Genomic DNA, 22,404 nt, shown 5'->3' on the forward strand with positions numbered 1-22,404 from the left:
TTTAAGATTTTTTTGAACGTGAAGTATAGAAAATTCGTAATTAGATTTATATATATTTGGTGGATTATTTTGTGAAATGATTTGAAGGAGTATTTTTTTTTATATAAGGTACTCATAGTTATTTGCGATTTTAATAAAATATAAAATTGAATCTATATACTAATATTTTATTGATTTCTAAAATACAAGATTTTATTTATTTTGCAATACCTTTTTGTATTTTTATTATAAATTTTTTAATAAAAATATATTATTTTTTTAATAAAAAATATAAAATTATTATTTGAACAAACAAAAAACTTCAAATCAAACATATTATATTTTTTAATTTTAAGTTTAAATAAATTTAAAATTTTAAAATACCAATATTTTTATTAATTTTTTTAATAAATTGAAAAAATAATTTTAAAAATTTTAAATATCTAATATAAATATAATTTATAACTTAAATTTATAATAATTATTATATATTTTCATAATAATGCACCCATGCATAACATGAGTATTACACTTGTATTTATATAAATAAGTATAAATGTAAATTTCTAATGTGTACTAGATGACACATACTAAAACAGGAAATATATTTAGACAACAAAAATGATCAAGTGGACAGAGGGTATTCAAAAATATAAAAATATAAAAAAGGTAAAAAATATCAACTCATCAAAAAAAAAAAAAAAATCTATCATGATCGAGAGAGCATATATATAAATAATAAATAAAGAATTTACCAATGTTATTGTTATCTCCAAATAATTTACACTCGAGTTTTTTAGAAAGTAGTCAAACATATACAAAGACCCAGCAATTCAAAATGACTCGGTCCGAAGGAGAAGCAGTCCAATCCGAATGAACTAAAGACAAGCCCAACAAATAAAATCGGCCCAGAGGAGCATTAATGCTGGACCGATGAGGAGTGGAAGTGATGAAGAAGATGGTTAAAGTGGTTCCTAACTCCTAAGAAAGGGGATAGGTGAAGAAAATTTAGGATAAATAACAAACTATAAAAGAAAATAGAGAAAATCAAGGAAATGAGATAACAACATAATCCTATCCGTACCAACACAATGCAACAATAATCCAGGTTTATTTCATTTATTTTCCCTGCACAATTTATTTCCATTTCTTGTTGCCTACATTCTTGTTGAAGTTGTTTTATTCAATTTAATTCAAATTCGTTTCTTTCTTCTAGTTTTTTTCTTCACCATTCTTTTTCTTATTTCAACGATTCAAATACTACATATTTTAGATTAATTAATTTTCGATTGCGAGACAAACCCGAATACTTTTTTGAGTAGGCCCGGGAACCCTATTATTGTCGATCTCGACAGACCTAATTTTATTGGGCCGTCATCGAAGAATTTTAGCGACAACAGAGTGGCACGCCCAGTGGGACTCCGACGAGTCTCGCACCTTTTATGCGATTAAGGAATCGCAAGTTACCATCGCCGGAACAAATCACGATGTCAAAGGAAAAAAAAAAATCGTCGGCAAAACTTCAGCCCCATGCATCTCTAGAGAAGTTACCCTTGGTGAATCGTCTGCAGCTCTGGGAGACGTGGACAGGTTGGTCACCATCTCGGCCAACACCCTCCAAACTCAGATCCGCGAGGAAATTCAAACAGCCTTCCATGAATCGGCCTTGACCCTCTCTCAATATCTCGCAGACGTCCTGAAACCAACTATTCGAAACGAGGTCGCATAGGTGAGAGAGGAGAAACTGCGCAAAGGGAAAGCGCCGGCGGCCGGTCCCGGAGATGATGAAAATGCATCTTTGATGAAGGCAACACAGGGGCACGTCTAGACACCCTTCAACGACGCTTCAGTATAGTAATGTCACCATACTAAGTAAGGAAAACGAAAACAGCAATCCCCCGGAATGAGACAATAGCTGAAGGACCTTGGCGGTCCTCGGGCAGGCCATCTTAAGGCCGCCAACACATCAGAGACATTCGGGGAACAACAGGTACACGCCACCAGCTGTCTAATTGCAAAATAATATTTTGCTCTGTGGCGTTAGCGCCCCCACATTGCCTGTGGCGGTGAAAAGTCAAGAAAACGTCACTGCCGGAGGAGAAACGATTGACCCTTGGGGGACACGGCCGACCAGGGCCTCAACACCTCTAGTCGCTCCTCCGGCTCCGGGGGCGACTTGGGGGGCATCCGCCCCACCCCCGAATCTTCCTTGGGGGCAGGTTATGCTCCTCCGGTCTTTGGGGCTTAGCTCCGTCGGCTGTAGCAGTGGCTTGGGGCTCGGGCGCACCAGTTCCGACCTTCCCACTTCCCCCGGGGGGCAGACAACATACCAGGAAGCTTCCCTTGATGGACCGCACAACAGGGGTACGGACTTGTACAGCAGAGTCCTCCGATCAATTTCAGAAATTTTGTCCCTCTACCGGCAGCACCTCCGTGAGTACCAGCCGAGGGGAATTGAGGACATCCACCTCTGGCACACCCTCCACAGGGCCATAAAAAATATTGTCCTTGCGTCCAGCCAGGCCCAAGACAGCCTGGAGGATACGCCAAAATTGCTCATCCGCTGTGACTGATTATTAATCCGTAGATCATCGATGAAGCAATTCGGAGGTTGTATGGCGACCCTGTCCGACTTCCAGCTCAGCCGCATTATCAACAACCGTTCCCGGATCAGATCGCCATTGACCACCTGCTCCCTTGGAATGCACGGGTCCCAGAATTCACATTGTTATCAGGCGAGGATTCACAGTCCACCACTGAACACATCGGCCGGTTCACAACACAGTGCGGAGGAGAGTTCGGGGCTAACAATTGGTTCAAACTCCAACTATTCTCGTTGTCCCTCACGGGGCCGGCATTTATGTTGTATACGTCTCTGTCGCCAAATTCGTCTAACACATGGGCGGATCTCGAAAGAGCGTTCCACGAACGTTTTTATAGTCCGCTGCCGGAGGTGATGGTCTCGGACCTGACCAACCTACGGAAAAAGTATAATGAACCGGTGGAGCAGTTTTTGAAGAGGTTTTGCAGGGCTGAGGGGCGGTGTCAGGTCCGGTTACTTGAAAATCAAGTGGTTAATATGGCTATCGATAATATGACACACCAGCTCCAGGAGAAACTAGCCCTGCAGGAATACAATGACCTCCGACAACTTGCTGGAAAAACGGTTAAGGTAGAATAGCTCATCCGGGATTCTAAGGCAACTAGGGAAAAACTCAGAAGTGGAGCACATCTTATCCAAGTCCAAGAGGACGAAACAGACTGCCCCGAGGAGCCAGAAGAGACGTTTCTAGCAGAAATATCGCAAGGAAAGAAGTATACTTGCCCGGCGCTCAAAGTACCTCGAAGGAAGGAGATCAATCCCAAGGTACAATAAATTTTTGATATATCTAAAACTGATTAAATATTCAATTTTTTGTTGAAAGATAATCAACTTCGGTTTAAAGAAGGCCATAAAATGCTGTCCGATAAGGAATTGGAAGGAAAAGCCTATTGCAAATGACATGGCTTGTTCGGAGTCCAGGTTGGGAGTTGTATCGCTTTCAGAAATGCGATACAAAAGGCTATCATGGAGAGCCGCCTACGGCTGGCCGATGAGCTGGAGATGAAAATCAATATGGAGCCAATTATGGCTCAGATTAACGTCATCGGCGTCCGCCTTGGAATGAAGAACCGATCAGCCTCGGGTAGCAGGCCAAATTTTGAGCAAACCACACCAAGGAGAAATGTATTTGAACGATTGAGAAGGTCCATAAAACCCCCACGAAAGAGTTTAGTGTGGGATTGTCTTTCGCCACACAATACCGTGGACGAAGTTAGTTTCGAAAAGAATGGCGAGGTGTGGCGAGTGACTTCAGTCGATCAAATGGTGATAATTCTTCATACTATGCGACGGGCGAAAAAGCCGCCGAATGATGAGAGGTGGACGGACAATCAAAAGAGGATCCTTCCACTGACTAGAACCGAACGGAGGAGACAACAACGACAAATCTTGCTCGCAGCTTCGCTGAATAGGTTCAACAATATGAGTAGCGCTCTTGAGGGCATGAGAAAATTTCAGTAACTAAGGAAACACCTCAGGAGGAGAAATTACCTCCCCGGAGGAGGAGGCTATGAGAATGAAGGCCGAAAAAAAATTGTTTCGAAGGACTGCGCCCCATCAGAACAACAATCTCATCCAAAGGAGCCGGTGGTAGCTGTCCCGAAGGATGAACCAATTATTGGGGCTTTGGAGGACGACAAGACGTCGATTTCGAGTTTGGACATCATCGCGAACGACCAAGATTCGGAACAGGTGCTGCGTTATAAAAACGACTTTCGGGTGAACACTTATAGTTTTTTGCCTAAGAAGTTCGTGGCTCCGGAACTTCAGCCTTTTTATTTCCAAGGGGACGCGTTAAAGGAGGAAACTGGCCTTTTGTCATGGGCCGATCCGGAACAGGAGGTGCTGAAGGAGGAATCAGAGTTAGTCATTTTTCGGAAATTAGCCGAAGAACAGACACGACACCTTAAACCATTGTTCCTAACCATCTATCTCAATGGTTGCACAATTAACAAGGTTTTGATCGACGGAGAGGCATCCGTTAATATGATGGCCTTGTCTACACTCCTAAAAATTGTAAAGAACTGTGGGGATCTGATCGCTATTACCATGCGAACCACAGACTTTACGGGAAATGCACATTTAGCCGCCGGTATGTTAATGGTTGATGTAATAGTAGGGAATCGTACCGACCAAATGACTTTCTTTGTGATCTATAGAAAACCAACATACTCGGCCATCCTAGGAAGGGACTGGATTCACACTACCTATTGTGTACTGTCCATTCTACATCAAAAAGTAGTATTTTGGAATGGTAATCACGTAGAAACCGTCAAAGCCAAAACCGATTCCGCAATGGAGGTCTATGCAGCCGAGGCGGTCTATTATTTGCCCAGCGTATATCCGCTTTCAATGATGTTGAGGGACGTGGATACATAGATAGAAGGTAACCTCACAATGAATGGGTTTGAAATTCATACAAAGGCCGACTCACGGCCCGTCCACCAAGCTGTTTCTAATTAATGACGACCAGGACATATTGAGGGATCTGGAATGATGGATTTGTGAGACATATGATGCTACACGGAGTACCGGATCTATCCCTGTTCCAATTCTTGAAAGCCAGGCAGATCATCTTGATCCGTTTCCTCCTCTAGAGGATCATAATGAAGATGAACTTCCCTCGCCTATGTAGAGGGTTACCCCATCCTTCGAAGCATAGGATCCTATCGAGGAAATCAACCTTGGCGACGACGTAGTACCCTGGATGACTAGGATCAGCTCTTTGCTCCCCGGATAAAAATGACTTACGGAGCTTATTTGAGAGTACTGAGACTGTTTCGCGTGGGATTACCACGAAATTCCGGGTCTATCCAGAAGTTTGGTTGAACATTGGCTGCCGACCAAGCTGTCGTTCAAACCTCATAAATCTATGGCGTTTCAACCCGGAGTTGATGCCGAAGGTCAAATAAGAGGTGGAAAAGTTGATCAAGGCTAATTTCGTTCGTACCTGCCAATACTCGGAATGGATATCTAACATCGTACCTATGGTGAAGAAAAATGGAAATATCCAAGTATGTATCAACTTTCTCAACCTTAACTTGGTGACGCCCAAAGACGAGTACGTCATGCTGATCGTCGATATGTTTGTCGACTCAACAGTGGGATACGAAATCTTGTCTTTTATGGATGGGTACTTGGGATACAATAAGATTTACTTAGCCGAGGAAGATGCCCGGAGAATAGCATTTTGATGCCCGGGGGTGATCGGCATAATCAAGTGGATCATAATGCCCGTCGGATTAAAGAACGCCGAAACAATGTATCAAAGGGCCATGAATGTGATCTTCCACGATTTAATCGGCAAATGTATAGAGGTGTACATCGATGATGTCATTGTAAAATCCAGAGCATTAGACCACCATCTCACTGACCTCCGAAGGTCCATCAGCCGGATAAGACAGCATGACCTTAAATGAACCCGGCAAAGTGCGCGTTTGGCGTTCAAACGGGATGGGCAAAATCAACTTTCTACGATGATTCATTGCCAACGCTGCAGGAAAGATGAAGGCGTTCTCCGTATTGCTACGCGGGAACCGGGAAGTCTTTGGATGGGAAGCAGTGCAACAGACCGCTTTCGAGCAGATCAAGCGGGCTCTTGCATCACCACCGGTGCTGATGCCGCCAACCCCGATAAAGGAACTAAAACTTTACATTTCGGCGACGAAGGACACTATCAGCTGCCTTCTCGCGCAGGATGATGAGTTAGGCCGAGAAAGAGAGATTTGTTATCTCAGTAAGACTTTGAACAATGATGAGATTCATTATGCATGTATTGAGAAACTATGTTTATCTTTGTACTATGCATGCATGAAGTTGGAGTACTATTTGATGCAGTTCAAAACTATTGTATTGTCCAAAGTTGACTTGATGAAGTATTTACTGAGCAAGCCAGTCCTCCGAGGCTGCCTAGTCAAGTGGGCGATGAAACTAGCGTTGTTCGCCTTAAAATATCAACCCCTAAAACTGGTAAAAGGGTAGGCCGTCGCCGATTTTTCGGCCAAACACGACAGAATGATCGAGGCCGTCCCCGTGGGATACATCAGATTAGAACCATAGAAAGTTACATTCGATGGTTCGAGCACCGGAGGAGCAGTAGGGGCTGGAGGCGTAATAACTAGTCCCCAAGGAGAAGTTTGACATTCACACATCAGCTTCTGCATGGAATAACCAACAATCAGGCGGAGTATTAAACTCTCTTGCTGGCGTTGCATTTTCTCGCCGTGAGACAAGCTAAAAATGTCCTGATCCAGGGCGACTCTCAACTGGTCATCAGACAAGCATTAAAGGAATTTAAATGCAAAGACCCACGACTCCAAAAACTTCTTTGAAAAGTGCATGGTCTGATCCAACAGCTTATAGAGGTGATACTGGATGATGTCCTTCGAGAAGAGAATTCGGAGGCGAATGACCTAGCTCAATTGGCATCCAGGTATTGAACGGAGGAACCAACCATTACATTCGAATACCTAACTACTAGCAGGATTGTGGATTGGCACACAGAGCTCCTCGAGGCATTGGCAGACCCCGGAAAAGCTTGTTCGAGATGCATGCGGGAACAACTTCTGAAATATATGTGCATTGACGGCGAACTCTATCACCGACGAGCTGATGGAACCTTGGCGCAATGTTTGGGGTGGGACGAAGCGATGAAAGTGATGGCCGAAGTACACGAGGGAATCAGAGGTACACACAGAGCTGGTCTGATTATGGGATGGACTATTCTCCGGTATGGATACTTCTGGCCCCGGATCTCGCAGGATTGTATCGATTATGACCGTGGATGTCCCTCATGCCAATGCCATGGCCCTTGACAACGCCCCTGGCCGAGAAACTTCATTCGATTCTCAAACTATGGCCCTTCCGAGAATGGGCGATAGACGTCATCGGTAAAATCCATCCACCGTCGTAAAAAAGACACGCATTCATCCTCGTGGCAACCGATTACTTCACAAAATGGGTAGAGGCTGTCCCGTTGGTAAATGTACGGTTGAATCATGTTATTTGTTTCATTAAGAATAATAATATTCACCAATTTGGCATATCGAGGACCATCACAACCGACCAAGGGACGATATTCACTAGCGGAAAGCTTAAGGCCTTTGTGGCGCAATACGACATCCGATTGGTACACTCTTCTCCGTATTATCCACAAGTCAACAGGCAAGCCGAGGCCACAAACAAGACACTAATCTCCATTATAAAAAAGGCACTGGAGGATAATCCAAGGGCATGGAACGATACTTTGGAGAAAGCCTTGTGGACTTATCGGAATGCAAAATCTACTGTAACCGGGAGTACATCCTATAGATTGACCTACGGAAAAGACGCAGTCCTACCCCTTGAGATCTCAGTGCCTTCTCTTCAAGTATTACAACAAAGCGAAATACTGATGGATGAACAAGACAGGGCATTGTTGCATGATCTGGACAATCTGACGGAGGAACGTCTTCAGGCCCTTGAACACCTCCGGCTTCAAAAGAAGAAGGTCGAACAAACCTTCCAAAGATAGGTTCGGCCATGGTCTTTTCAAGAAGGAGATTTGATTTGGAAAGCTATCCTCCCGGAAGGCCCCAAAGATCCAAAGCTCGGAAAATGATCACCAAACTGGGAAGGTCCCTTTATTGTTTCGGCGAAGTCGTCAAGCGGCGCGTATGAGTTAATGGAATCCGAAGGTGGAGAATTAAAGACGTTCATTAACGGGAAGTATCTAAAACCTTTTTATCCATTAATTTGGGATCTCGAAGAAAACCCAACCCAACGGCAATCCAGAACAGCTCCCAACGATGCCCGAAACGTATGATTCTAACCAGTAAACTAGGACATTACGGAGGATCGGACCTCTGGGATCCAGCCAGTCATCGGACAGATCAATCTAAGCAATACGGATGAGGCCAGGTGAGAAGATGTGAGGATTTTCTCTCACTAGAAGCAAAGATAATGATCCTTGCTTCCACCGGATTACGAAAGAAAGATAGCGGTGGTGTGTGAAGCTAGTGAAAAAAAAAAAAAAACTTCTCCGAAGCACGCGTGTTGAGTATTTTTTTGAAAAAGAATTCAACAAAAATAATTTTGACTGCAAAAGACATTTTTGCCCAAAATATTTTTGTTGGGTCATTTTTTATTCCTAAATAATTTCGTACTGAATTTTTTAGAGGGCAGCCAAACATATACAAAGACCCAGCAACCCAAAATAAGCTGGCCTGAAGGAGAAGCAGTCCAACTCGGCTGAACCAAAGACAAGTCCAACAAACAAAATCGGCCCAAATGAGCATTAATGCTGGACGGATGAGGAGTGGGAGTGATGGAGAATGTGGTTGAAGTGGTTCCTAACAAAGGGGATATGTGAAAAAAAATTAGGGATAAGTTATAAGGTATAAAAGGAAAGAGAGGAAATCAATGAAATGAAATAACAACACAATCCTATCCGAACCAACACAATGCAACAATAATCCAGATTTATTTCATTTATTTCTCCTGCACAATTTACTTCCATTTCTTGTTGCCTAAATTCTTGTCAAAATTGTTTCATTCAATTTAATTTCATTTCATTTCTTTCTTCTAGTTTTTTTTTTTTCTTTACGGTTCTTTCTCATCTTTCAACAATTCAATTACTGCATATTTTAGTTCAATTAATTTTCGATTGCGAGACAAGTCGGATACTTTCTTGAATAGGTCGGAGAATCCGATTATTGTCGATTTCAACAGGTCTAATTTTATTGGGACGCCATTGATGGATTTCAGCGACAACAGATTTATAATACATAATACTCCCTTAGTCCCGGTATATTTGACACATTTTGTGGTGGACACGGTATTTAAGGTGATAGTGTTTAATTAATTAATAATAATAAAATATTATATTATTTTACTATTTTTTATTTGATTAATAATATTGATAGTTTTAAAATAAAGTTAATAAATATGATTTAAAAAATTTAGAATATGTATTTAAATATTTTAAATTTTATATCATATAAACATATATGCTATATAAATATTATTTTGTAGAAAATAAATTTTCATATAATAAAAATATATTTTATAAAAGATGTGAAATTTTAAATGTAAATAAAATATTTATTTCTTTGAGAGAGATATAAATAAAAGAGTTTTGAGTGAATCCTACCTAATGCATAGTGTTATATATTATATAGTTAATTAAATTAATTTATATTTGTTAAGTATGTTTTAAATTTGATTATTTTTTTTTTTTTTTATAAATTTTACCCAAAGTAAAAAAAAAAAATCAATTTAAATGGAACATGTAAAAATAAAAAAGATGTCAATTAAAATGAGACGAAATGAGTATAATAAAAAAAAGTAGAATACTATAATATAAATGTATAACCGTGAAAAAATTTATAAATATAATGTACCTATAAATATCAATATCATGTATAGATAGATGTATGTAAATAAAGATGTATATATATAAACGGTGTGTACTTGGGTGTAGAAGTGTGTTTTAATTGGAAAGAGATATAGAATACTTTTTTTTTTTTTTTTAAATTTTTTAATAACTTGAGAATCCGTAGTTACTATCCGAAAGTGCATACTGAGTGAACCTCGTATAAATCTAATATTACGGTAAAAAATATACTCCCCACGCCATCAGGTCATCCCTTACGGAACAAAGAAATATAGAATACTTGATACATAATACTGTGAATAAATGTTGTGTACATGTAAATATATGTATAAATGTGTGTGTTTATTATTAAGAGAGAGAGATCCGGGAGATGGAGAGCCGAATGCAGGTATAAAAAAGTTCATTTCATTAACTTGAATAAATCAACCTATTGATACATATTCTATAAAGCAATTACTGACCATGATTCAGTTACATGGCAACTTGGACTTTGACATCTATTAATATATGACACATATTGCTATTCAATTGACTCATGTTATAACAACAAAACTTTGGGTTTGTTTATTTTATCTCCAAACCTCGTGTTTTTCTGCAGTTTTGGAATTTTTTTTAAAAAAATAATCTAATTATATATTATTTTAATATCAAATTCAAATTAATTTTTTTTTTTCAAATCCATCAGTTTTTTAAATATGTTAATTTGTCTTTGTTTCGACTTTTTTACAATTTATTTTATTCAATGATTTTTTTTTCTAAAAGTATCAATTACTTATTTTTTTATATTATACTAACTATTAATTTTATATTTGAAACATTATTTATATAATATCAAATAAATTCAAATTTAAAATTTTTAATATTTAAAATTCAAATATTTAAAAAACACATTTAAAAAATTTCTGAGTAAGAGAATATTTGACTGTCAACTTATCCAACAATTTTGAACTTATTTAATACTAATTAACATCTAATTATTTGTTCGTCCAAACACCTGATTAAAGTATTTGATAAATAAATTTTTAAGTTTTAGAATAATATTTTATTTTAATATATTTTTTTAAATTTTTCTGTAAACACTAATCATCTTTCTTATCCACATAATTTTTTTTTCATTAGTAATTATTTTAATATATTTTCATTTTTGTTAAATTATGGTTTATTTTACTAAAATTAAAGCAAAATAAAAATACTATATCACCGTCCGGAAAACTTATGTAAATTTATTTGGATATAAATATTTAAAAATAATAATATTTTAATATTAAAGTAAGATGTAAAAAATTAATTAAATAAATTATATGAATTTCATTAAAAATTAGTAAAAAATAATAGTATCAAATAAATATAACAAGAAGTCGGATTCGGGATGAGTTTTGCAAGCCTCAATTCATTTTCCAAAACCCGATCCGTTGCAAATATTAAACTAATTAATTATTTTAAATTTAATTTTCATTTTAGTTTTATTATATAATTATTTTTCTAATATATTTTTTAAATATTTATTAATTATGTCGCTTATAATTTATTTTTATATTCTATTTTATTACATAATTAAAACTTTATTAGAAATTACAATGTTATAAAATACATAGTAATAAATTAATTAATAATTCATATAATGAAATTTATATACAAATTATTTGTTAATTTATATTTTACATTATTTTTTTATGAAAAATATTAATACTTTTAGTAAAATACTTCATTATTTATAAAATATATTTTGATCGAATTTTGTTGTTTTCTCTTCTACAGTACCTCGACGTGATATGAGCATGAAAGGGGTTCCTTTAAAAAAATCACATACATTTAGGAAACACAATTGAATATTTAAAAATAAAATATAAAAAATTCCTAATATATACATATAATACATAAAATTATTATTATTATTATTACTAGGATGTTAATATTTTCAATAAAGTGCTAGTAAATATATACAGAGAGGTATCAAAAAACATGAACGAGAGCTTGCACGAATTTGGGCAAAGCCTGCACAAAAAGGTGCAGCTCTAATTAATTTCAGAGGTCGAATGGCTGAAGCCTGCCAAGCTCTTTCTTAACAAGTTACTCCTCTTGGGCCGCACTAGTGATGGTTTTGGCCCAAACTTTCTTACTTCTGGATCTGATCCATATATATATTTATATCTTTTATTTATTCACACTTTCACTCTCTATCTCACTTCGCCATCTTTCTCACCGTGCCCTAGTACGAATCCATTTTTACTTCTCTGTTATACACTTTCGTCTCTCACACACAGTGCAGAATCCACCATCATCTTCAACTTCATTCATTCACTCGCATCCACACATAGAGCACAAAGAACTACTTCATCTCCATAACTAGCTCTTCCATACACTGCTCTTTCACTTGTGCACTTTTGCACGCGGTTATTTGAATCGCTTCACTCTGCCTCATTTCATTCGTACTAGAATCGATCTCCGTATCGATTTTCTCTTCATTCATCTTGCTTGACTACAATCACATTTTTTTGCTAGTTTTCTATCACTTCGTTTCCTTCCGTAGATTTCTGGTTCAATTTGGAATGATTTAGAGCTGTCTGGTTTTGGTGAACAAGAATAAAAGGAAAGCACTAAAGAGGCAGTCGATACTACTGGATTGCTACATATATTGTTTGTATTGTTAAACCCTCAGTTTGCTATTTTCTCTTATTCAACTGTTAAGGTTTGTAAGTGTTCCGGTGTGAACACGATGCTTTCCTGTTGATTCATGTGTTGGTTGTTATGACTTTGATCCTTTGAGATCGTGGCATACGTTTTCTATTGAAAGTCTTTTCTGTTCACTAGACTTTTACTTTATAAATGAGATTTGGAGTGGAGGTGTTCCTCACTCCTCATATTAAAAGTGTATTTCTTATTTTTGGTTTGTCAACACTCTTTGAAATGAGAAAGAATTCAAAGGCCCAATTCGAAAAAGAATCAGAGTTAAATCAAAACCTCCAAATAGTGAAATAGTTTGTAGGGTGTTAGGTTTGGACGAAAGTTTATCCAGTGCGCATTTTCGGATAGCGAGTGGGAATTCCACGTTATCCAAAATCAAAGAGGTTTCAATCAATCATGGTTATGGTTAGAAGTAAAAAGTAATCTTGATACTTGGTTGTTTTCAGATCCACAACAATAATAAACTCATTCTCCATATTGAATTATTCTTCAATTTCATGATTTGTTAAATCTCAAACTTTAGAAACAAGTTCCGTCTCCACACTGACAATACTGCTTAAACAAACTTTTTCAAAATTAATCTCGTGCCGTGTAATGTAGTGTAGTGTAGTGTAGTGTGCCGGCCAGTAGTAGTTAATAATATATTATTATTGTCCAAATATTCAGTACTGAGGTTGCTTGACTTGGGAGCTCCAGGACCTTAATACCAGATAATTCACCACCCAATTGAGCTTCTGCCTTCTAGTTCTAGGTAATGCGGATCGGAGTTGTAGTCGTAGGAGCTCCCAAGATCCCGGCTTAACGTCAGCCAGGCAGCTCCCAGACTCCATTATATGAGAGTGCGCAGAGCAGATTGCCAAAACCCATCATCCATCCATCCATCCATCCATCAATGGCGGAATCAGCAGGCGCAAGGTCAACTCATTCAGCTCCTGATTCGCCGATTCATCATATATATATATATATATGTATATGGGGATTTGAAATGGGTACGGGGATTTCCGATTGCTTTTCAGGTGTGCTGTTGTGACCGGGGCCAACAAGGGGATCGGCTTCGAGATTTGCAACCAGCTGGCTGCAAATGGAATCACAGTGATTTTGACTGCGAGGGACCAGGACAAGGGCCTTCAAGCACTGCATAAACTTCATCATCAATCTGATCGTGTCCTGTTCCATCAACTAGATGTCACCGATTCTTCCACTATTTCTGCCCTCTTTGATTTCGTCAACTCTAGGTTTGGGAAGCTCGACATTTTAGTAAGACCCACCATTCTAACACTCATTCTTGAATCTGCTGCACCTGGATGGATGGTTATATACATATGTTTAATTTCAGGGCTTAACCATCCATGACGAACAATTCACTTGGATACATTATTTAATTTGTCTGTGTATGAATATATATGTGTGTGTAAGCATGTCTGATTAGTGATTAGGGCTACTTTCTTCGAATTTTTGGTGTCAGGTGAACAATGCAGGGATCACTGGGGCAATTGTCGATTTCGATAAAATGAAAGCTTTAAACCCAGACGATGTTTGTATTCGCCTTTATTTTCCTGTCTTGATTCATTCTGCACAATCATTAATTCTTCTCTTTCTGTATGTGTTTATCCGTCTGATTATGCTCACGATTCTTGTTTGTCCTGTAAACTTTCTGTTGTTGTAGATACTGCGGTTCAACGTCAACTGGGACGACATTATGACACAGACATACGATGCCGCAGCCGAAGGTGTGCAGACAAATTACTACGGAGCAAAGAGGCTGTCCGAAGCGTTTATTCCTCTTCTCCAGCTTTCTGATTCTCCAAGAATTGTGAATGTCTCCTCTGAAACCGGCAGACTTAAGGTACGTACTCCGAATTCAAAATGGTCCCTTTCCCTCGTCGATCGATCAGATTGTATGTTACGGTGCAAAACTTTGGATCAATTTCAGAATATCCCCAACGAATGGGCTAAGAAGACGCTGATCGAATCGGAGAATCTAGGGGAGGACAGTGTGGATCATGTCCTGAATGAGTTTCTTCAAGACTTTAAAGACGGGAACTTAGATGCCAAAGGCTGGCCGAGATTCTTGTCGGCATACACACTCTCGAAAGCTGCCATGATTGCTTACACAAGAATTCTTGCAAGGAAGTACCCGGCGTTCAAAATCAACGCTGTCTGCCCGGGATATGTCAGAACGGATATGAATGGAAACACCGGCATTCTGTCACTTGCAGAAGGCGCCGAGAGCGCTGTCCGGCTGGCTCTCCTACCCGACGACGGCCCTTCCGGAGTGTTCTTTTCAAGAATGGAAGTCTCATCTTTCGTCGAATGATTCTTCCATGTTCATCTACTTTGTTTCGTTACGGCTTTGCTTTGTTACTATGCAATTTCCGTATTCTCTTAAAAATTATATATATCACTCACTCCGTTTCATATTGTATTTTTGCACCTAAATTTATAATAAGTATAATTAGTAGATAATTTAAAATATATTAGTGAAAATAATTATTCTATATTATATATTAAAATGAAGATAAATAATTAATTTAATTAAAATTTAAAAAAAATTAAATTAAAAAATTTAAAATAAAATTAAAATATGTAATTATTTTTAAAAAAATAAAAAGTGATATAAGATATGAGACGGATATAAACGACAGTGAACATGATAGGTAGGACAAAATGAGTATTTTTTTTTTTTTACAAAATCGTTAGATCAAATTATTATTTAGATTGAGAGACTAGTGGTAGTAACACTTTTTGTCAGCTCACCTGATTCTTATTCTTTAATGTCTATTTAGCACACTGTGTGGAAATTTGCAAGTTTGGTGAGGGGAAATTCAACTTTGACAACGCCATGGATTTGTCCTGTCTGAATTGAGCTCGAAGGAAGTGGTTGTTGTAAGAATTAACAATCCCTTGGGGGCTGCAGAAAGGCGACAGAGAGAATCGGTATAAATTGGTGGGCTGAATGCATTGGTAGCTTTTCAGAATATATGTATATATAGTCCCTAAAAAACATGATTTGAACAAAAATGTAAGATTCGGACATTCTTGATTTCTGCCTGTTCAGTCACTCGCCTTACACTGCTTTGCCTCTTCCCACATTGAGAAGAGAGAGAGAGAGAGAGCGCTTCAACACATACATGATCCATGGCAGAATCAAAGAGGTATAATTAATTAATTAATTAATTATTTTCCTGATCAAGAATAAGTAATCCAATTTACACAAATTAAGAAATTCCGTTGCAGGATTGCAGTAGTGACAGGTGCAAACAAGGGGATTGGGTTTGAAGTGTGCAAGCAGCTGGCTTCCCAGGGGGTCACTGTGGTGCTCACTGCAAGAAATCAGAAGAGGGGAAATGAAGCCGTCGGTAAGCTCAGGGAATTGGGGCTTTCTGGACATGTTGTTTTCCACACACTTGACGTCCTCGACGATGCAAGTGCTGCTGCCCTAGCTGATTTTGTTAAGACCACTTTTGGGAAGCTGGATATCCTGGTTTGTCTCAATTAATTAAACATGTGCTTCAATTCCTTAACTTGAGTGGATCTTCTTCTTTAATTGATATCTTTTCTTGCAGGTGAATAATGCTGGAGTGGGTGGAGTCAGTACAGATGTTGATGCACTAAAAGCCATTGGTGGCTATGTAATCATCTTCTTCAATCCATTCTTTCCACAATTCACAGCATATCTATATATATATATATATATGTATGTATTCTTGCGATCTTGTCTGAATTTGGGAAAACCATTGGTGCAGAGACCAGGCCTTGCAGTGAATTGGCTCGAAATTTATGGGCAAACATACGAGCTGTCCCAAGAATGTGTGCAGACAAATTACTACGGCACAAAAAGGCTCATTCAGGCATTCATCCCTCTCCTAATCCTCTCATCTTCCCCAAGAATTGTCAATGTCTCCACTTCACTGGGCAAACTCAAGGTATTGGAATTTACGAATGTATATTACCCAAATCAAGGTTGATGAAGAAATTAAAAATTAAAATTAAAAAAAAAAAAAACCCTAATTAAATAAAGAATATTCTTTTCTGCAGTTTTTGTCCCATGAATGGGCAAGAAAGGAGCTGGGAGATGGCCAGAATCTGACAGAGGAGAAAGTGGAGAACGTGCTGAAACAGTTCCTCGAAGATTTTAAGGATGGGAGGTTCGAAGAGAAGGGGTGGCCTGGCCTTTTCCCAGCGTACATCATCTCGAAGGCAGCAGTGAATGCCCTGACAAGAATTGTGGCCAGAAAGTGTCCGGACATGAAGGTGAATGCAGTCTGCCCTGGATTTGTCAAGACAGACTTCAATGCTTACACAGGGTTGATCCCTGTCGAGGAAGGGAGTCGGTATATTGTCAAGGTTGCCGTTTTGCCTGAGACTGGACCTTCTGGGGCTTTGTTCGTCGACAATGTCGAATCATCCTTTGATGGTTGATTTTTGTTTCGAGGTTTCGAATGGGTTTTTGTTTGTAATGATCAGTGTGTCGTGTCCAGACACTGTAATAAGGTTTTGTTTTGAAAATGTATTATTTTTATATATTTTGTTTTATGACATGAAATCCGCAACTGTTACTGCTGTTGTACAAGCTAAGTTCGGCAAGACAAACTACACCAGGCGAACCATATGTGGTTTGCAGCGTGTGATGAACGCTGTCAAATTTTGACGCTGTTTATTTTATTTTTACTTGTTTTCTATTATTTAAAAAATTCTAATTTTTCTTGTTTATGTCTAAGTCTAATCATATATGAATATTGATTTTCGATCTCGATATTGAGAAGATTATGCATCGAATGAGAAAAGAAACTAGGGAACAACATCAAAAAGATTTTGAAACTGAATTATCTAGTGATTTTAGCTCTGACGATATCGAACTAGAAGAAAAGATAGATAAAAGGACATAAGGGAGCTAACAGCTCCTAATTTGACTCAACAACTCCTTGCATCACATTCCGATGATAAAAGGTAACACTGCGTACATGTATGAAGCCACCACGAGTAACAGAAGATCAAATCAAACTTCTTGTTTTTCTTTTATCACTGAAGACGTTGCGGAAAATTGATTCTTCAATCTACCTGCCGGAAGCGTTACTACGTTAGCTGATATGAAGAGAATGTTTCTAGACAAATACTTTGTTGCCTCACGAGTTGCAAACATGGGGAAAGAGATATGTGAAATCACACAACATACAGGAGAATCTTTATTTAAATATTGGAATCGCTTTAATGCTTTAATTACTAGATGTCCTCAACACCAAATTCCAATTACTGATTCAGTATTTTTATGAAGATTTGACTTCAATCAATAGGAGAATCATAGACGCAGCAATTAGAGTCTTGATGAACAAAACCCCTAGAGAGATGTGAGACTTACTAAATAACATGACAATGAATTCACAACAATTCGATCAATGAGAAGTGGTAGTAGTTAAGGAAGTGTTAAAATATATTTAGAAGCAATATATTATATTTATGGTAGTTATCTTATTTAAGAGATTCGTAAGATTCTAGTCTTATTTACATGATTTGTATATCGCTATAAATATGTACGTATTCTTATGATTGAAATAGAGAATTTCAATTTCATATTCTAACATGGTATTAGAGTCAAATTCTCTCTGGGTACATCTATGATCCGTTATATCCCGTATATGTTTTTATATTTTATTGATGTATTTGCTTCTATTCACGGTCATGCTATTATTTTCATGCCGACTCCGTCTCTACTACTCCACTGATAGAGTCTACTTCTGACTCTAATGCTGTTGAGAGTCCTGTTTTCGACTCTAACTCTATTGAGAGCGAGAGAATCCTGTTTCCGACTCTAGCTCTATTGTGAGTGAGGGAGTCCTATTTCTGACTTTAGCTCTATTAAGAGTGAGCGAGTCCTGTTTTCGACTCATAGTGAGTCATGTTTCCAACTCTAACGGTGTTGAGAGTTCTGCTTCTGAATCTGATCCAGTGGACGGCTACATCACTTTCATTCAATCTTGAAGAATTCAAATTCGTACGTGGAAGATTTCGGCTATATCATTTTTGGTCACTTCTGACAAACTCAAGTTTTTCGATCATATCTTGAGTTTGAGGAGGGGTGTTAATATATTTTTAGAAGCAATATCATATTTATGGTAGTTATCTTATTTAAGAGATTCGTAGGATTCTGGTCTTATTTAGACGATTGGTATATCACTATAAATATATACGTATTCTTATGATTGAAATAGAGAATTGTAGGGAACTTACAAGTTAAGCCTTGTGGGATTTTCAAAAGTTTGGAACACCTGACCAATATTTGTCCTACTTTGACTCAAAGAGTAGATGTTAATGCCTCGAGATTCATTCCAAGAGAATACTACCGATACTCGAACACTTACAATCAAGAATGGAGTGATCACCCGAACTTGAAGTATGAAAATCAATAAGCCAACATTGGGGATCATTCGAGAAGATTCCAAGCACCTAACCACTTTCCACAACCTTCTCAAATAATTTCAAGTAATTCTTTCGAGGATATGATGAAAACCATGGCATCTAGTATGTTGCAATTTCAACAAAAAAACTCGGAATAACATAAGGAATTTAGAGGAAAAAATTTCTCAAAGTGATGAATAAGGTGAACGAGATGAAGTCAAGAGAAAAAAAAACAAATTGCCCTCATAACCTGACGGTAGTCCGAAGAATGTAAGCTCAATTTTTATACAAAATGGCAAAGATTGGAATAATCAGAAGTTGAAATTTCAAAGGACAAGAATGAGAATGGCATTGAGAAAGAAATAGAAAAAATCGCCAATAAAGAATCGAACAAGGTAACATCGGAATTATCTGCTAATTCTAAAACTAATAATGTACCATTTATTTGTAGGTTGGCAAAACCAAAGAGGAATGATAAAAATAAGAGATAATGGAGATATTCCGAAAGAGAGCCGCAATCAATGTGATGCTTAAATCTATTTATAAGTCTTTGAATATTGAGCCTTTAAAAGAAACTCATTATACAATTAGCCGAAAAGACAGATGCTTACCATGAAGGAATAATTGAAGATGTCTGCAAGTGAACGAATTATTTTTTCTAGTTGATTTTTATGTGTTTGATATGCATGATGATAACTCTCCAAATCCTTTATTGATTTTTCTTGGTAGGCCATTCATGTGCACTATACGCACCATAATTGATGTGGAACAAGGTAACTTACTATGGAATTTGAGGCTAAATTGTACAAAACCTACATGTGGTTTCATGAAATTTCACCAAATCCCTATACTTCTAAAACTGCGTCAAACTCCCTCGTGGTTTCATAAACTCTGCGCCTAACCCCCTTGACAGTCCTTTAACGGTATTTGACATAAATGCGTCCAAGCTGCGAATAAATTTTAAATCTCAATTTCTAAACCACTAAAATTACAAATATATTCTTTTTTCTTATATTTATCCTCAAAAAATAATAAATATACTAAAAAATAGTTATTTTTATCAGGTTTTAAAAGTTTAGTTATACTGTTTTTTAGGCTAAATATAAGAAAAATAAATATATTTGTAATTTTAGGGGTTTAGAAAGTGAGATTCTAAAATTTATTCGCAGTTTGAGTGCATTTAAGTCAAATCCCGTTAAATAAGGACCATCGAAGGGGTTAGACGCAGAGTTTATGAAACCACGAGTGAGTTTGATACAGTTTTAAAAGTATAGGAGATTTGACGCAATTTTGTGAAACTACAGATGGATTTTGTGCGATTTAGCCGGAATTTGATGGTGAAAATGTTCAACTTAATATTTTTTTATGCTATGAAATACCATGTGAAACCTAATACCTTGTATAGTGTGAATGTTATTAAAAAATGTATACAATGAGTCTTGGGATTGTACGATAAATCTATTATGGACGTAAAATCGAAGCCCTCACCGAATCAATTGGAGCCTGCTCATTTAAATAATGATACTAATCTTGCAAAAATAATTTTTTGTGAGTAATCATCATTTTAAACATTGAAATAAAAGACATAAATTGTGGTGGGCAAGACGGTTCGTTCTTCCAAATGAATGACTTGAAAACTACGTTTAGCCAAAGATGTTAAAAAGAAAGACGTTTATTGCAAGGCAACCCAAATTTTTTAGTTTTAGTTTTATTGTTTTCTTTAAATTTTAGTTTATTTTTAATCTCCGCTTATATTTGATTTGGATCTTTTATTTTGTAGGAAAACTCCTTGGTAATTTTTTTTTTTTTTTTTAAAGTTGAATTGGGCACTAGATGCTTAGATATGATCACATTGGATTTTGGCTGCAAAAATAGTAGAAAACCCCACCTTAGGTGTAGTTACATCAGATTCGGTCACAAAATAGTGGTGGACCGAACCTTAGGTGTGGTCACATCTTTCAACAGCAGTCCAAGACATATTAGTTAAGAAATAGGACATTTTAGTCATTTTACCTATATATAAAAAATCCCTCATCTTATCTAAACATACCTATATTTTTAATTCAATTTCACAATTCAATTTCCAAAATCCCGCCTCCCCTCTCCTTCGCATGACCGACGCCGCCCTACACCAGCCGCCGAGCTAACACCGGACCGCTGCACACCACCAGTTTCGGACCGCCGCCAACCATGCCGACATCAATTGAGATCGACCGCCGCTGCTCACGCTTGCCTAGGTCCTCTACTGCTAATTATGTATTTCTTTCTTCAAGGCTTGCGATTCATAAGCCAACCTAACATGGAAATGTATAATCGGATTAGTCTTATATCATCCAAAAACCTCATGAATTTCAACATTGATAGCTCTTGTCGCTTCTCCACCGCACCAGGCAGTGCCTCTCTCGCTCCTCGATCGTCGGCGACATTTCTCCCCGTCGACCGCTCACCCCGCTACTCCGACGAAGTGCAACTCCGTCTCCTTTCTCCTTTCTTCCTCCCTTGCCATAGATGCAAAGTCTAGGACCAATTGAAATCCGTGCCGCCCAGCCACGCCGTCGTCAATGTTGTCTCTCTCTCTCCAACGACGACAGCATCTTCTCCTGACGCATCGAAACCATCGGCCGCCACCATCAATAATCTTCTTCAAATCATTGTATTAACATAAGTGCTTAGTCACCATACCTATATTACATGGAAATGCATGCAAGATGACATCTATAAAATATAATGAGTAATAGATATAATGACTTATAACATTTCCCCTTAAATATCATAAACAACAATGAATACGCTTCGTTAATACCATCCCTGTAAAGAAAGAGAATGTAAAGTACTGGAAATTAAAGGGATAGGTGGTTTAATATTCAATCTTGTATAGGCCACCATGATCCGTGTAGAGTAAATCTCGAATATTCAAATTTTTATTTGCTGGATTGGATGACTGAGAGTCATCGCCAACTGGAAAATGTAATCACTAACCTTCTAGAAGCTCTGTTTGTGCTTATAAATAAAGGTCGATTTGAATAATTTATAACAATTCCACTCACTAAAAAATGCGAACACTTTAGGAATAGCTCAAACTATAAATAGCTCTACAGTTTATCATGGGTGGTTGGAAGCACTTGTGATAGAAGTCGCGTGCTCCCCACGTATCTTATTTACTCTCCGCACTTAGCTAAATTTACTACTTTTGTGGTGTAAAACGCGAAGTTTAATTCTTTAGATTAGTAAAATATCATTCTTCTTCATATCACGCTCACAACTGGATGACGCTAGCATAAGATATTTGTTTTGTTGATGCAAAAAATATGAACTTTGATTAAAACACAAATATAAATTTTTTGGACCCTAAGTCCAAATGACTCAAAGC

The 22,404-nt window shown here is 37.5% G+C and overlaps 1 protein-coding gene and 1 non-coding gene across 2 annotated transcripts; one reads left to right on the plus strand and one right to left on the minus strand.

The window, feature by feature from the left end:
* Nucleotides 1–13,237: 13,237 nt before the first annotated feature.
* LOC127260790 ((+)-neomenthol dehydrogenase-like) lies at nt 13,238–17,177 on the plus strand. Its single transcript, XM_051288718.1, has 10 exons — nt 13,238–13,553; nt 13,655–13,895; nt 14,104–14,172; nt 14,305–14,484; nt 14,572–14,946; nt 15,556–15,575; nt 15,876–16,122; nt 16,205–16,270; nt 16,385–16,564; nt 16,677–17,177. The coding sequence occupies exons 1-10, from the start codon at nt 13,531–13,533 to the stop codon at nt 17,058–17,060; spliced, it is 1,785 nt and encodes a 594-aa protein (XP_051144675.1). The 5' UTR covers nt 13,238–13,530; the 3' UTR covers nt 17,061–17,177.
* A 599-nt stretch (nt 17,178–17,776) lies between these two features.
* Nucleotides 17,777–17,883, minus strand: LOC127263439 (small nucleolar RNA R71). The gene has a single exon (XR_007841479.1). It is a non-coding gene; the product is annotated as a small nucleolar RNA R71 (small nucleolar RNA).
* Between the last annotated feature and the right edge of the window lie 4,521 nt (nt 17,884–22,404).

This window comes from Andrographis paniculata, unplaced genomic scaffold (assembly GCF_009805555.1).
Source record: "Andrographis paniculata isolate CXL003 unplaced genomic scaffold, ASM980555v1 Contig15END, whole genome shotgun sequence".
Lineage (NCBI taxonomy): Eukaryota > Viridiplantae > Streptophyta > Magnoliopsida > Lamiales > Acanthaceae > Andrographis > Andrographis paniculata.